General features: G+C 37.5%; 1 protein-coding gene across 3 annotated transcripts in view; it reads right to left on the bottom strand.

Annotated features, from left to right (window-relative positions):
• Positions 1-17,679, bottom strand: part of LOC149161773 (putative ubiquitin-conjugating enzyme E2 23) — a 28,335-nt gene that overhangs the window by 9,548 nt on the left and 1,108 nt on the right. For 2 of the 3 annotated variants that reach the window (XM_089437032.1, XM_089437030.1), the window contains exon 2: positions 5,134-7,474. In XM_089437032.1, coding sequence (XP_089293158.1) covers positions 5,134-7,377 — 2,244 coding nt within the window. In that variant the 5' untranslated portion in view covers positions 7,378-7,474. Of the gene's footprint in view, positions 1-5,133; positions 7,475-7,726; positions 7,769-17,679 lie in introns of all 3 variants that reach the window. The other variant, XM_089437031.1, reaches the window with a different exon arrangement.

Genomic DNA, 17,679 nt, shown 5'->3' with positions numbered 1-17,679 from the left:
ATGAGAGCGTAATCCTGCATGAATTGGATTTCTCCATTAATGCGGTGGCTTGGTAACTCAATCTTAATTGATTCTGCTGCTTTTGGGATGCATGTAGCTGATGTCACTTTTGTCTGAGATGGGCCTGTTGCATTTTGCTGTCCAATGCTTTCTTCCTCTTCTGCAGGGTTATCCAAGGACGTCGTCCTCTCTGGCTGCTGTTGCTTTTCCTTTCCCTTCTCTGCGTCTGCGTCTTTGTTTGCAGGGTATCGTATCTCTTCATTTGTCTGCTTGTTGGTGTGATTTGTTCCTTCTGGAGGGGAGGCAGAGCTCTCCCCTCCTACCTCAGCTTCCATAGGGCTGTCAGTGACAGCGTCTGCTACAGACAGCGTGAGTCTGATCAACGGCGGCGGCGGCTGCTAGGTTTCTCTTCCACAGTCGTTTCAGCATCAGAGCTAGGTTTTCTTCCCTTCTATCTGAAATTTAGAATGTTCAATATGCATAGTAATATTAGTATAATGGTCATATTGTTATATATAGTTTAGAATAGATTTAAGTTAAAGATCAGTTAAATCAGACACTTCCAAGGAAGCAGCACCGGGGAAGTCTTTGAACACTACAGATCCGAATCAGAACATTCCAGGCCCATCCATAATGGACCAAATGGAACAAGCCCCATCTATGGAGGTCAATATCCCATAGGTATCCTTTTTATTGACAACACTGGAATCAAAAGCCATCATTTGCAGATTTAATGGCTTCTGGCCAAAACCTGAAGCACTACATCAGTGGATGTTTTCTTTATGGACACCTAATTGTGATATTTACCATGCTCGTAGTACAAATTGATACACAAAATGAAGGGCCTTGGCTCCGGGGGAGAGTTGGACTATCAATTGCTATGTGGTTTCCAAGGTTTGATGCTACATCCATGGTGGTTACTAGCTTACTACTATGTCAGTTTGTGTTAGACTCCCAAATCTTCCCCTACCTTTCTGGCACCATTAAGTCCTTGAAGACATTGGGAATAAATTGGGCAAATTAAAAAATGGACATGGGAAGAAGAAAAAGGAATTTTCACTTTTGCTAGGATTTGTGTGGAGATAGATCTTAGCAAAGGACTACCAGATCACATCACTATGAAGCACAAGAATTTTCACTGGACACAAACTTTAGATTATGAAAACATGGCCTTCAGATGTCGTGTGTCATCTACAAAACACATGTCCTATGGCAAAGAAGATCCCAAAAAGGAAAAAGAAGCAGCCAAACAGGCCAAAAGGACGGCAGTTTAGTGATCCTCCACTTTCGGAAGACGACGAGGAGGAAAATAAAGACTCAACCAACACAAACTGAAGATAAAATGGAGGGGGGATGTGGTTCAAGTTGGATTTGCCTCCTCGCCAACTATGGCTCCAAATGTAGAACATCAACCCTCAATATCTCCATCCTTGATGGGCCCACATTTAGGAAACCAGCAGTCTCCAGTAGGTCAAGGAGGCACTAAACAAGCACACGTTTCAGAGTCCTTAGATTCAGGCAAAGATTCTCCTCGTCTAGATGGGGGCCAAGAACTTGCTTTGGTTCTGATTGATCCAGATCTGGAAGGATGGCAAAAGGTGCAACAAAGGAAAGGAAAAAAAGGAAAAAAGCAGCACAAATGGTCATCCATAAATAGAATTTTTCTATTTATTTGTGTTCTTTTTTGGCATATTATAGGTTTTTTGCCATTATCCTACCACATATAATCATATTTCTGATCTCTTGAAAAGTTGTCTTTTTTGTGACGCATAATGCATACACACGTGTATTTACAAAGTGTAATTTATATTTCTATTAATGAAAATTATGGGTTTTTTCTGCAAGAAAAATAAAAATATAATAATGATCAAAAAGCCAATTAATCACTGTATTTTTGAGGTTGTTTATAACTAATTTATTTGATTTAGATATATTAATAATAATGGAAACTTTTTCTTTTAATTGTATTATTTATTTTAATATATTATATAATGTTCCAATTTATTTTATTATTATTTAATTTCATAGTCGTTTGAATTTACCATTGCATCTCTACTATAAACATATGGTCTGTTGATCTCACTTTCCATTCTTTTCCCGATGATGAACCTCAGTAGGGGTTTGACACGCATTGATACAAAAACTGATGTGATCTATCTGGATAAGTTTTGCTTAATAATAAATTAGTACTAAATTCAAATTTGTAAATGATATAAACATGATTCAAATTAAGATTCAGTAATGATATACACTGATTCATAAAAAATAAATTAAATAGAAACAGTAAAATATTGATATATTGATTTAAATTCATCATTCTAGGATCTTATTAGCACCAAGAAAAATAGTTGATACTGAAGTCTAACTCAAACTCAAAATTAGTAAAAAGTGTCAAGTCAAAGACTCAATCTGATGTCAGGTATCTGGAATCAAGACTCAAAAGTTAAAACTGAAAATTGACAATGGACAATAAGCATCAAAGAGAGAGAAAATAAAAGGTAAATAAAAGTGAAATGAAAGTGTTTTTTATTTTTATTTTTATCTTTCATTTCAAAGCCTTTATTGGCAAAAATTTGGGGGTAATGCCCAGATGCACCCTTTTACTTGGGGGTAATACCCAAAAGCACCCATTTTCAAGGACGACGCCCAAAAACAATCCTTCTGGGGAACACCTAGAAGCACAAATTTTCTTTTTCTTTTTTTGTGGGGGAAGGGGCGAGGGTGCACCCATAAGTCCCCCTTCGGGAAACATGTCCCACGCATTGGGGAAACATTTATCCCTAGTGTTTCCCCATGTTCCCCAAAAAGGGAATGTGGGGAAACATTCCCCTAGGTGTCCCCCCATCTGGGAAGCATGGGAAAAAACATGAGGGCCACTGCCACACTCTCCACCCCAGGAGGCGCATCCCTATGGAAAACTGATTTATTATAAGTGACTTAAATAATTAAAAGTAAAATAAATGTTACCAACATTGCGATAATATCATGATGTCACAATTTTTTGGGAAAAACAATATCATCGACAGTAAATAGTGGAGCTTTTTCAAAAACAAAAATATTGTGACAATATCATGACAATTGAAAATATTACCAAGTCCATGGACAGATGTGCATAAGTGAATATTTAGGTTTTTTTGGCTCATTTGGCAAACAAAAGGAGGGTTTGGAGAGCAAAGGAGGAGACTGGTTTTGTTTGAGCCAAGGATGAGATCACCATTTTCCTTTGCCATCACCATGTTTCTTTTGGAGTGGAGATTGATTTCCCTCAACTATGGACACATTTGTAGGGAATCCCATGGCGTATTTGCAGGTATGTCCACTTCCCTTTTTTTAATTTTTGATAGGTTTTGCATGCCTATCAATTCTCTCTAGGAGATCTACCATTCAATTTTGTATTATTATGGAAAACTGATTTATTATAAGTGACTTAAATAATTAAAAGTAAAATAAATGTTACCAACATTGCGATAATATCATGATGTCACAATTTTATCATCGACAGTAAATAGTGGAGCTTTTTCAAAAACAAAAATATCATGACAATTGAAAATATTACCAAGTCCATGGACAGGTGTATAAGTGAATTTTTAGGTTTTTTCAGCTCATTTGGCAAACAAGAGGAGGGTTTGGAGAGCAAAGGAGGAGACTGTTTTTGTTTGAGCCAAGGATGAGATCACCATTTTCCTTTGCCGTCACCATGTTTCTTTTGGATTGGAGATTGATTTCCCTCAACTATGGACACATTTGTAGGTATGGACATCAATTTCCACTGTTTTTTTGTTTTTTAAAGATTTTTCATGAGGTTTACTTTACCCATTAGTTTTTTGTCATCTTTTGAAGGAGAGCGCGTGTTTTGTTTGCCATCATAAATTTATTGTGAAGTGGGGAGGGAATCCCATGGCGTATTTGCAGGTATATCCTCCTCCCTTTTTTAATTTTTGATAGGTTTTGCATGCCTATCAATTTTATCTCTAGGAGATCTACCATTTATGTATCATTCAGATTTGTATTTTTTAATGCAATTTTTCATATTTTGATTCTAAGAATGTTGATTTTAAATTTTTTTCAATTTTTTTACCCTAACTTTAATAATTTACATTGAAGACTAAAATGCCAAGACATTTGGATGCTATGTGGGAATATGGTGACCCCAAGGGGGAATTCAATAGGCAAAATTTGAATTGCAATTTACGAGGTCAAAATTTTAAAATTTTGTTTTGTAAGTTATGTGATCAAAAATTGACAAGGAAGTCCCCTGGTTACCACCTTGCACAAATTTCACGACATAAAATAGAAATTTGCATAGAAGCAAGCCTAAAAATCATCTGTATTGCAAACAAAGCTCTTGCAGATATGGATGTAGCCAAAAGGAACAAGCAAGCTGTGAAAAGTCAAGTTACAAGGGGAAGAGTTACAAGAACCCGGGGGGAGGAAGTGACAATGGTTCTTCAACATCATCTTCCACAATGGTCAGCCCTTTATCGACCTCATTTTTCTTTGTTCCAAGAAAAACACTTGGTACACAACCTTCCATCAAGTCAATGTTTAAAATAAAAGAGAAGGAATAAGTTGACAAGCTGGTGGGTAGGTGTTTTTTATGTAGTGATATTCCTTTCAACATTGCTAATAACAATCCAGTCTACCAGCGTATGTTCAATGATGTTACTATTGTTGCTGCGGGGTACAAGGCCCCTTCCTATGATGAGTTGAGAGGGCCTATTTTTCAAAATGAAAAGGCCAATTGCACTACTAGGTTGGAGGAGTTTAAGGCATCATGGGAACACACTGGATGCACTATAATGTCAAATGGTTGGAGTCTGGACTGATAAAAAAGGTAGGACCCTTCTTAACTTCTTATTTAATTGTCCCGAGGAGAAAAATTTTATGTCCTGTGCAACTTTGACTACAGTTAAAACGCTTAAAAGGGTAGTCAGAACTGAATTTCAAATAGAACAACTGACTGTCACAGACAATAATATATCAAATTTAACACCTAAGCCACTAGAAAACTCAAATGAAGGAAACCAGTACCAAAATTTACTTAAATACTGCATTGTTAGTGAAGCCAATCACAAAAGAGTCAACATCAATGTAACAAAGAATAGATCCAAGCAAAAACAAGAGAGCACTTACTTTTGAAATCATTCCATCTGCCCACATCACTTCAATATCCCCGTCTTTGAGACCTATAATATTCCCAATCGAGGACAAATCTGATTCTTCGGTATTCATACCTACTTTAGCCTTACACCTTCTTGAGGACCCTTGCTGGAAAATTTGCTCTGTACTTTTGGTGTCATTTACATATTTTGGCTTCAGTTCAATTTCTTTATCATCACCAGACTGATCCTCAAAGGCCAGACCAGCCTTAGCTTTTTGTCTTTTTCTCAAAGATCTCTGTTCTGAAGATAGTTCTGTTCTAATACAATACTCAGGTTTTGGCTCCATTTCACAATCTTTCTCAATGTTTGAATCATTTTCTGTTTTCATACAATTCTCAAGTGGTGAGATGTCTTGACACACCTTATCATCAACTGATGATTCAACAACACCAGACACTTCTGGTAGCTCTGCAACAGAGGGCAGTCGAATAACAATGTCCCCAATACAATAATTGTAATCTGGGTGCTCAATTAGCTCATAGACACTTACCACTTCTTCTTTGTCAAATTCTCTAGGGTTTTCCGGCTGCAACATAGGTTTCAGCCACCTCACTACAGCTGTGCGCTCTTTTGAATTGACACTTTTCACAACTGCTACACGCTTTGATTCCAGATCTTCTACATCCTCCTCTGAGCCCTTCTCCAGCACATATTGTTCAGGCCAGAAATCATGCTCACCAAGATTATCCACATGAAACAAAACCTTGGAATCTATTCCAAAGGATGTTGTGCCATCTTGCCAGAGTATATCAACCTTAGTCTTAGTGTTCACAACAACAAGTGCCCGTTCAAGAATGTCTTCTTTTTTGTGAACTTTCTTATCTCGCCTGACTCTGCGTTTACGATATTTCTTGCGGTGTAAAACCCAGTTGTCAGGCATCGAAGATTTTGAGCCTGAACAAGAAGGAATACAAGAATCCAAATTGGATACAGTGTCATTCCCAACTGATTCCGAAATTGTAGGGACACCAGAATCTGAAGCAGGCAAAGTGTGATTCCCTACAAGTGTTTCTGTGTTTCTATCTGGTGCCGTATCTTGCTTGGCAGTGGCAGTTATGCCTAAGATTCTCCTTTCAGATGTGGGAAGGAGACACCAATCACCTAGTTGCCAATTTGCATATGAAAAACAAGACAAGAGCCTCAACTCTTTAGGATCCTGCATATCTGCAGGGATGGTTGTTGACTTCGAATTAGGGCCAGGATTTGCTGCAACGATCCAGTAAACATATACTGATCCCACCTCCACATTACTTATTGTGCCTTCCATGCGACTCGCCTTCCATGTACCTCGCAACCATCTAGCATTCTTGAAAACCACTGAAGAACTACCTCGTACACGCTGACCTGGATAGTAATCATAATCTGTATCTCCCAAAAGGCTCCTGGAAACAGGCATGAGGCGTTCTGGATCAGCCCTCATTATTTTACACTTTGAACCATCATCAAACAAAACCGTCACATTATCCACAACCTCAACCACTCTACCCAGCCAAGGTCCATGAAGCACGTAATCACCCTCTGCAAAGGCCCTTATCGGTCTTAGTTTCCTGCTGGAGACATTTTGTTTAATTTCTTCGGTAGCTGACTTCAGATCTACCAAAATTTCAACATTAACTACTGTGCCTATCTGCCCTTTCGGATCTGAAACAGCTGCAACAATGTCACCATGCAAGAAGCTCCTGTCAACTACCACAAGATCTTCAATTTTTTCATTTGTCTCTGAAAGGTTTGACCAAACTACTCGTGCATGATCCCCGGAAAGAGATTCAGCATCATCCTGATCTTCATTATCACTATCAGAATCTGAATCACCTGCAACTTTAGTTACCAATCCAAACACACCCTCTTCTGAAGCATGTTGGATTACATCTTGTCTGTAAACACTTGCAATAGTTGGCTTTTGACAACCCTTCCGTGAAGACTTTGTCAAACCACCTGAGGAGCTTTCTTTCAACTTTCCTGAAGCTAAGGAGCTTTCCTCCCCCGATTGCCCAGCAGCCAAAGAGCTTTCTCCCAATTGCCCTGTAGACATAGATGTGCACTTCCCAGCAGAAACACCTGTTGGTTCTAATTCGCAGGTCTCTCTTGAATAACTATCAGACTTGCATAAAAGGCTTTCTTTACACATTTCAGTGGAATTAAATGGCTCTTTCAGTGAGCAGACGGTATTCTCCGGTAGTGTGGCACAATCTCTGTCATCATGAATGTCTCCCATTGTAGCTTCAATTGAATACAAAAAAACTTTGTGATGCAATATGAGCAGGGATATCTTTAGTTGTAAGCTTTGATACTTAGAAATGTCCAACTCCGTTCTGTTTTGGATTTTCATTGCAACAAAATAGTTGTCAAAACATTTTATTTGCGATGTAATGAATCAACACAATGCACAAAATTTGCATACCAGAATTGGCCAAACGAAAATATTAATACTATAAAGACATTTTGAGACATAAATAGCACCCATGAAAGAAGGGCTAGGCAACATAAAACCATGTTAATCCTACAAATAGACTAGAAGGGCTTTCCAGAGTCCCAGTCTTAAATTTAAAACCGTGATTATATACCATAAGAATTATATCCTGTAATTGTTGTTCCGATATTCAAACCTGAAAATGATGCGTATAGATTACAACTAAACCCTGAAACCTAACAAGTGATACGTAAAATTTGAAGTTGAAATGAAAAAGAACTACCTCACCCATATCCAATAAAATATTCCAAGCAAATAAGGAAAGCATTATGCCACCCAAGTTTGAAAGAAAGGGGGGTGTGTGTGTTCATGAACTTCATTAAAGAAAATAACCTCTAAACAAGAAATCAATACCAGCAAGCAATATCACATATGCACTTTAAGAACTATATACATAAAATGCCCTTTGGATTTGTTTTATTTCTCATACTCTCTTCAGAAATCAGATTACACCTCAAACCAAATAGAGAAAAATGTTGAACAGTTCTCATCTCAGGTATAATAGAATTCCAATGGCCTTGCCATCAAAAGTTGTGCCAAGCTTGTTACGGTTTTTACAGTTTTGAAACCTCAATTTCAATTTTCTTATGTCTAAATTAAAGGATGTATCTTTAATTTCAATACTTGAAAATAAACGCACTTCAGAGCTATTGTATTGCTCAAAACAGCAAGAAGAGTTAACATAAGATGAAGACCAAGTAAGGAATTATTTCCAAGACCAATATTGAAGGATTCTCATCTTATTAGGAGAAAAGGATTCTCATCTTATTAGGAGAAAAGGACTCTCTGAGGCAAATTACACCCTTGAACCTCTCAATTTAAGCAAAGCCTCCTTCAATAGCCTCTAGTATTAGATGAGTTGCTCAAAGTTAACCAGGCATGGCAGATGGAAGGTCTCCAGAGTTGGACGGCCTTTCATGTGAATTCCACAAACAATGGCCTCTCAAAAGTCAAACTAATCCCTAAGGGTCTCAACCAATTTTGAACATGTGACCTACAACCCACAAGGAGCAAACATGTCACAAGTGAGATTTGAACCTAGTTGCAGAGGATAACAACTTTTCTGCTTAACCACTGAAGATTGGAAGTGTAGATAGAAGTGGAGTGGGAAAACCAATGCTTTTACAAACTGTTTTCAAAATTTGTTGAAGGCCCATACAACCCACAAAAAGCCATCCTTCAATACATGAAAAAAACCCAAAACAAACCAAAAAAACAGTGGGGATGATGATATTATTTAGTTACAGTGGTATCAAGCAACATGTTTTGTACATTTCCAAAAAGGTAATTGTTGTATTGACAAAATTAACTCGACAAAAGCTAGAACATTTAGGTTGCACTTAGCTTCAAAAATTGAAGGAACCTTTTCAAGCAAGAGTGACTCTCTCATAGTGTTGCTCCCCATATGGCATTAGGAGATTGTGATCGCATATGGGCAACTAGTACCAGCACCACTCTTTCAATAGCACGACGTTACAGTTCACATTTGATGTGAGCACTCTTGCTTGTCATTCACAGCACACATTGATGACATCCTTCCAGACTTCTACTACATGATTATTCCATTTCACACAATGGACTTGCCCAACAGACTTGCTTGTCACTAGAGGTATTGCACACATTTACCTTGACAGTTGCACATGCAACTGATATACATGATGATAGCGCCCCTCGGTTTTAGTTGTTTGCTTCAGTTATATACTATGGCTTCTTGGTGTTTTGGTTCTTGCTTGTATTTAGTGTTACTGTTTCTTATATATTTGTGCTTGTGGTTAATCTTAGGTGTAATTTAATAACACATCACAACGCTCAAGTTTTTTATTTTTTGCCTCTGGTACCATGGGGGGCATAATTTTCCTTTACATAAGTGTCATCATCTCTTGAGTCAAGTTGTACTACTAGAGACCTATACACTTCTTCATCCTCTCATTAACATCCATAAACATTTATCATATTCCCACTCATGATTGATTTATCATATGTCATATGATGAAGGTGTATCATTATTAGTCTCGTGAGGAAAAACTCATCTAAAAGATATGAGCTCGAGCATAAAGTAGCTAAAATGAAAAAAGATAAATAATAAATCTTGAGCTATGCCACCTCACAATGAGACCAATGATGATAGCGCCCCTCGGTTTTAGTTGTTTGCTTCAGTTATATACTATGGCTTCTTGGTGTTTTGGTTCTTGCTTGTATTTAGTGTTACTGTTTCTTATATATTTGTGCTTGTGGTTAATCTTAGGTGTAATTTAATAACACATCACAACGCTCAAGTTTTTTATTTTTTGCCTCTGGTACCATGGGGGGCATAATTTTCCTTTACATAAGTGTCATCATCTCTTGAGTCAAGTTGTACTACTATAGACCTATACACTTCTTCATCCTCTCATTAACATCCATAAACATTTATCATATTCCCACTCATGATTGATTTATCATATGTCATATGATGAAGGTGTATCATTATTAGTCTCGTGAGGAAAACCTCATCTAAAAGCTATGAGCTCGAGCATAAAGTAGCTAAAATGAAAAAAGATAAATAATAAATCTTGAGCCATGCCACCTCACAATGAGACCAATGCCTCTAGTCCCATGCACAATGCATATCTAAAGAAAAGGGACCAAATAAAAATAAAAGAAAAAAAGAAAGAAAAAGGGAAGCAAAGGGGTAGTAAGAAAAAATGCCAAGATTCAAGAAACAATGCTAAGCACTTCCTCATCTTTAAAGGCACTCATGGATGAACATCTTTAAACACCTATGTGTGGCTGTGGTAGACAATTCAAAAAATTCCCCTCCCTTGACATCATATACTCCAAACTTAGTGTCCTAGGAAATACCTTTTGGTCTTAGGAGTTGTCACATGTAATAGAGGTTAAGGTTGTCCCCACCATGGTAAAACTTAGGCACATCATAAAAACTAAGTAACATTATGTTTTAGTTATAGGAAGTCACTCTGATGTGCACTACTTAATAGCATGTATATTGAGGCCTAACTCTCACTATAGGTGGGTACCTTGCAGTGGGAACCATGTATTTGCCTTGAGATTTGTGTACTTGCATTGATATCCATGTTTTTGTCTTTGATCCATGACAATACGTTGCGAACCATGTATTCAAATTAGGATGTGTACCTACATTGGAAGTTGCAACATTGCACTAGATATCATGACACAAGTTCCACATCATCATTTGCAGATGTGTTGACCTTCTTCAAGACGTTGCCTTGCTTCTAGATCATGGAGACATTATCATGGAGTGCACTTGTCACTTATTTGTCCATTTGTCATTGTTCATGGAGAAAGTGGAGCATTTTGGTGCGGTGCACCTTCTATCTAGGATGTGCACTCAAATTGAAAATTGCAACATTGCACTAAATATCATGACACGAGTTCCACATCATCATTTGCACATGTTGGCCTTCCTCATGATGGTGCCTTGCTTCTAGATCATGTACACATCATCATGCCTATGCATAGCCTTTGCATTCCAATCTTGCTCTATTTCTAATGATCTGACCTTGCTCGCTATACTTTGTTGTATGGTCGAATTCAAATTCTACTAAGTTAAAAACATTTAAAGGTAAACAATGAATGTGAAGTGTTTCTTCCCTGTTGCACACAAGTTTAAAACATTGAAATTTGATTACAATTAAAGCATCTGCAATAACTTACATCTGAAAGCTTTTGCCACCAAGAGTTTCTCTTTGAATTTTGATCCAGTTACCTACGACATACCACTAGCTCAAGTATATGCAACATCTGTTGAAGATGTTTCCATGCTCCCATGATCTTTCATACTCTTCAAACTTCAATTGTGTATCATCTTCAACAGTCTTAGTTGTTGGAGCAATAAATGAATTTGCTTAGTAATTCCAACCATAAGCCCCTTAACTGTTGTAACAAGACCACCAAGAGTACCAGGTGTAAGCTCCAAATCCAACTCTAATACAATAACAATTGCAATGTCACTTAAGACATCCCAACTAAGGTCACTTCTCAGGAATACTACCACCTGGCTTAAGCTCAAAGTTGCAAAATCCACAGAGATCACAGGTTTAAGCCATAATGATCACTTCCTTGAAGTATGGAATGTTTGTGGCATACATCTGAGTTTCACATCTTACTGCACATGCTTCACAAGTTGCTGGAAAAGTCATCACCTCCTCTGGTGCTGAATACTTGAATGTTGTTGTTGGATATACTCTTCTACATTCTTCCTGAGGTGCTTGTAGTTCACCTGCAACTCTTAGGAGCAATCCCTCACCAGTTGAAAGAGTTCCACATTGTGCTACTTCAAATTCCGATTTTGGAACCTTTACACAAGCAGAATATAATTTGACTACTTGTCAGTTCATTACCTCCAAAGAACCCTCTGGAACTTGCAATGTATAGCAACATCCTTGAGGTCATAGTTTCCAAACAAATTAAACTTCATTGTTCTTTTCATCACAATGGAGGCATTCAAACCATGTGCCATCAATGCCAACACTACTAACACATGTGTCACCTATTTGTCCATTTGTCATCACTCATGGAGAAAGTGGATCATTTCGATGGTGTGCCTTCTATCTAGCATACCCTCACATGTGATGGTTATTGTGGCTTAGTGAGACATTTATGATGAAATTCCCACTTTCCTAACACATATTCCCTCAAATGTGTGAGGTGGTTTGGGTTGTTACAACATATTCTTGGGAAAACATTCTCATTTATTAGCACATGTATAAGGTAATTGAGGTGGTTACAACTGGTTTGAACATTTCTGGGAGAGAGCCCTTCTTCCTAGCCCCATTCACACATGTGAGGTGGTTTCTAGAGATTTTTTTGGGGCGCACCTCTTTTGAGCTCATATTGCTTCACATGTGTGGGTTGTTATGAGTTTATTGCATCTTGTTGGAGCATTTTGTGGGGACACACTTCTTTCTTGGACCATATACACATGTATGAGGTGATCTTTTACTATTTTAAGGAGAGTTAGTTGTGTGACGATTGGGTCAACCTTCCCCAGAAGGAAATTTGTTACGATTTGACCTCATCCATTTGCTATTTTGAGGGTGCCCACTTGATTGAGGTGTTTATCTTATCTTGTTGTACATGTAGCCTCCAGTACACTATATTTTATTTTTTTTACCTCATCCTCTCTAGTTACTTAGAGGAATTACTATTTTGAGGATAGTTGGTTAGAGGTTTAGTATTATTTTATTTTGAGGTTGTTGAGCTCTTCATCTATGTTACCCACCCCAAAATGGGTAACCCTATAGGAGAAAACTTTTCTCCTATTCTTGATAGCCATCTAGTCAGCCACATAGCCAATAGCCCCTAATAGACACCACTAGTTGATGATATATCATGTATCTCCACCACTTGCATCAGCCATATGTTTTTCACCCATCCAGCGTCCTCTCAAAAGGTATTTTAATCATTTTTCAATCAAGTGCTTATGCTTGTTTGTTTTTGGGTATTTGTTAGGAGGGGTTTTGACCATGATCTTGTTCTCTCACCTAAGTGGGGGGTTAATTTTCAATCCTAGTCTAGTGGGGGGTTAATTTTCAATCCTAGTCTAGTGGGACCTCCCCTAATGGCCCAATGGGTATAGGAGGGGAACTATTTGGGAAGCCCTGATTAAGATAGTGTGGTTCCATCTATCCCTATGTCATACTTAACACTTTCCATCATACATTACAAGCCTTTATCTCACATCCATTCTTCAAGTTCAACTGACCATTGGTTCCTTGGGATTTGGCACCCATATGTCCACATATCTGGGTAGGGCTCGGAAACCTTGCCCTAGGAGGTTGAAGCATCTAAAAGAAACAAAAAGAGCATATCATGGCCACAAGAAAAGCAAAATCAAAAGAAAGAATATCAAAATGCATAATATGGGCAAGGACATGCTTCTACATCACATTGGACACCTTATAGCACTTGGACATGCCATTTGGATGTTATTTCATGCATGACATTAGCCCTAGAAGGCTAACAACTCCAGGTGTGGGCTTATTTGAGTAATTATGACTAAAGCGAATGGGTTGGCTTGCAAACCAAGCATATGTTGTCATCAAACATGTTTTTAGGGGCTTATTAGTCTAATTAGATGTCATCCTTCTCATATAAATAGAGGAGAAGATCATGCATTCTATTTATCATCACTTGTGACTAATTCAGCCCTCTTAGGAGATTTTGGCCTTTTTGTCTCTTGGAGAAGATGTGATCAATAGAGTATTTTGTTTATTGGAGCTACTTTATTGTCATTGGAGAAATTATCTTGGATCAATATTGGATTATACATGCATTCCTCTTGTAACTATACCTTGTTATTGTTGAATTTTTTATCTTATGTCTAATGTATGGAATGTATTGGTAATCAAGAGGTGAAGCAGGGGTTCAAAGTGACTATTGTCAAGATGTTCATACTTGATGTGTGCATGATGGTTCAATACTAGTTTCTTTCATCTACAAAATTAACTAGCCCCTATGAAACATTTGACACAAAACAAAACAACTTACACAATTGAGTGGTGGAGAACGCAAGAGCATGGAGCCCTAAAGCTTCATTAGCTCGTTTGTCTACTATCTCATATTGGCTACAGCTAAAAAGCACTAGTCCCTAAGTTGCATGATACAAGGAAACAAGTACGTGTTTTTGAAAAAAGTAAAAAGAAACTGGAAATGTGACCCCCAAAAAATTTTGGAAACATGGGAACAAGTTGGTCTTAATGAAGACGAGTGTGCTCAAGTACAAAGCCAATTAAGCAAGTACATCAATGAATATGGAGTCTTTCTTAAATTGCATGCAATTAAAGATCAAGATAGGTTGAATCCTAGTGGATGGTGGAACGTGTATGGCTCCTCCACCACACACCTGCATAAATTGATGGTGAGGGTGCTTTCACAGGTTGTTAACACTTCTACAAAGAGGTATTGGAGCACCTATAGCTTCATCCATAACATGAAGAGAAACAACTTGAATGTAGACCAAGTAGAAAGCTTGGTTTATGTGCACTACATGTTGAAGTTGCTGCCCCATTATCGTGATGCAGTGTAGAATGATAAAACATATGTGACTTGGGCCAACCAACCAAAGGAGGCTAATTTGTAGGATGAAGCCATAGTTTTATAATGATTGGAAGTTGAGCCATTGGGTGACATAATGGTGATCACGTTCATGGAGCAAACATACCACCCCATCCACTAGAAGGTTTCACAATGCAAGAGATGTATTTATCTTTACAACAACCAACATTACATGGGGGGCATGTAGTTGCTAGATGTTTTCTGTGAACAATTCCAGCTACTCCTGCTCCTCTTCTTCATAGATCACAAGAAAAGAAACTAGAAGTTTATTGTGGCAAGAGAAAAATTGTCAAACATCTTTGAGGAGACAACATAAGTAGAGAATCAAATTGATGGTGGGCCAAGTTACAACTACCATTCATGAGAGGAACCCTAAACTAGAGTTCTACACATAGCAAATTCAACTCATCATGCAATATAGGTAGGACTATATGAACTCACTGCATAGTGCCTTTGATACGTTTAATCATTAGTGGTATATTAAAAGCATTGTGATAGTGCTTCTCATCGTTGATCAGAAGGTGAAGTAGGGGTCCAAAATGATTATAGACAAAATGCTCACAATTGACATGCAAGGATGATTTGGTAGCAATATCTTTCATTTGCAAAATCAAGAAGCTAATGTGAAACATTCAATACAAGAAAGAATCAACTTACCCAATTGAGCAGTGAAGGATACATGAGTTTGTTTGTCTGCTATCTCAAATTGGCAATTACTCTATAGCTAAGAGGGTCTAGTACACTATTAGCTTCATCCATTCTATTAGGACAAACAAACTTCCTCTAAAATAACATGGAGACTATTTTAAATTCACAAATCCTTATATCTTAGGAAATTGGAAAAAATCTTAATATTCAAAACATGTCAATGACTAGACGAGATGCCCTAAAGGAGACCTCACAAATAGATTGGGTTGATAGGAGCAAATTGGAATAGTTGGGGTGCCATTGGGCATCTTTAGGGAGACAATGGAACCAGATAGTGATATTGAAGGTCGTATGCACAAATATGCCTCTAAAGAATAGTTACAACACATGGAAGCAAAAGATGAAACACATGCTATTTAGTACTTAAGTATGCCTAGTGGCTTGTTCCTCTCTTTTTTCCTATTTAGTTCATGGTAGCATGGGTATATTAGGACACATACCAAATACATGCGGTGACGCCCCTAAAAATTTGAGGTACGATGGGGCACAAAAAATAGAGGACCCTACCCTAATTATACTTAATTGTATTAAATTTCTACTGATTACAAATTTCAAGTTTTAAACTAAATATTCCCCATTGAAAAAAGGAAAGGCGAGTTATAACATGATAAAATAACAAAATAATTCAAGGGAAACACTGAAAAAACATCTACAAGTGAGTTTTGATCTAAAAATCATAAAAAAGCATTATAATGGTTACACAAACAAAGGTGTTACAATGAAAAGAGTAATGAACATAAAGAACCTGTCCATCTAACAGGCATCCAAAAATCATTTCTGACAGAAAATGCACAAAGAATATTTAAATAGTTAAACAACAACTTTTTTGTCACATCAATCTTCTCTTGGTATGGTGGTAGTCTAATTTGTGCCAGTTTGTCCTTGAAGACTGAGGTGCAATCCCGCAAAGCAGATAAAGCATCTATAATGACTTCTAGACCATTGGGATGAAGCCCTTTGCATTATAACTCGTGTGAATTCAGACCCAAAGCCTACTCATGCCCATGCCTCTTATTGCACTACCTCTGACAGAAAATGCACAAAGAATATTTAAATAGTTAAATAACTTCTTTTTTGTCACATCAATCTTCTCTTGGTATGGTGGTAGTCTAATTTGAGCCAGTTTGTCCTTGAAGACTGAGGTGCAATCCCGCAAAGCAGATAAAGCATCTATAATGACTTCTAGACCATTGGGATGGAGCCCTTTGCATTATAACTCGTGTGACTTCAGACCCAAAGCCTACTCATGCCCATGCCTCTTATTGCACTACCTCTACAAGTTCTTCAATGAGCAAACCTCAGCACGAAGTCAACAAATTGGTTTGAGAACATTGTGAGCATGAACATAGCCTCTCAACTAGCCCACCACAGCATATGGACAAAGATTTCCTAACCCTAGTTCGTACAATCTCAGAGGGGCCTAGACCCTAGCCTACCACTGATGGATGAATAAGAGTCAAGATAAACAATTAAGACCAAATTTACAAACGTCAAAAACATATTGGCAGTACCTTGCTACTGAAAAATATTATCCTTCTATTGTACAAGTATCTTGAGTCAACATTTTGTCACTTCCTTTCCCAAAGAAAAGTATAGCATGCCTATAAAACCTGTGCAGCTATGATGCTAGAGAAGCTTGTACAATATAATGGTTAAATGGCCGTTCCAAGACACAGGTCAGTAAAGACAAGGCCAACATTGTATTTTCCAATTTATTTAATTCGAGGAAAAGTTAGGTAGATGATCAAATAATGATCAAGTAATTCCGTTGTCAGACTAAAATTAACTAGAATCTGTGCAGTAATTCCCTTTTCTTGCAAACCTGAGGATCTACCGAAATTTTTACAGGGTCCTACTTTAAATTTTTATTTAATCAATTCCCATAACTTCCTAATATAAATTACTTGTAGATACAGGCTCTGCATAAAATGATCCTGTGTTGTTAAACATCTGGCATTGATTATCTATTTCATTTAAATTTTTAATCAAAATAATAGTCCTTGGTCAAGTATTCCTTCATTCATATACTCTATCTCACACCGAATAAATTGTTCCAAAAACCACTTAGTTAAAATGTTTCTTTCCAATTTTTGCAAAGCAATCTGAATTCATTTTTCTTCAGTTTCAGGCAGTTTTCTATTATTTTACTATGGTGAGGTTTAAGTCCACCAAATTATACTGAAAGGTCCATTGGGTTGAGCTCTAGTTGAAACTTGGCGGTGCTTTCCATGACGATGACCGAGTTTCAACACCAGGCAGCCA

Source organism: Pinus tabuliformis, chromosome 5_2 (genome assembly GCF_031772625.1).
Source record: "Pinus tabuliformis cultivar Carrire ecotype Pingquan chromosome 5_2, CPIR1, whole genome shotgun sequence".
NCBI lineage: Eukaryota > Viridiplantae > Streptophyta > Pinopsida > Pinales > Pinaceae > Pinus > Pinus tabuliformis.
The sequence above is the reverse complement of the archived record's forward strand: the minus strand, read 5'-3'. Positions and strand labels throughout refer to the sequence as shown.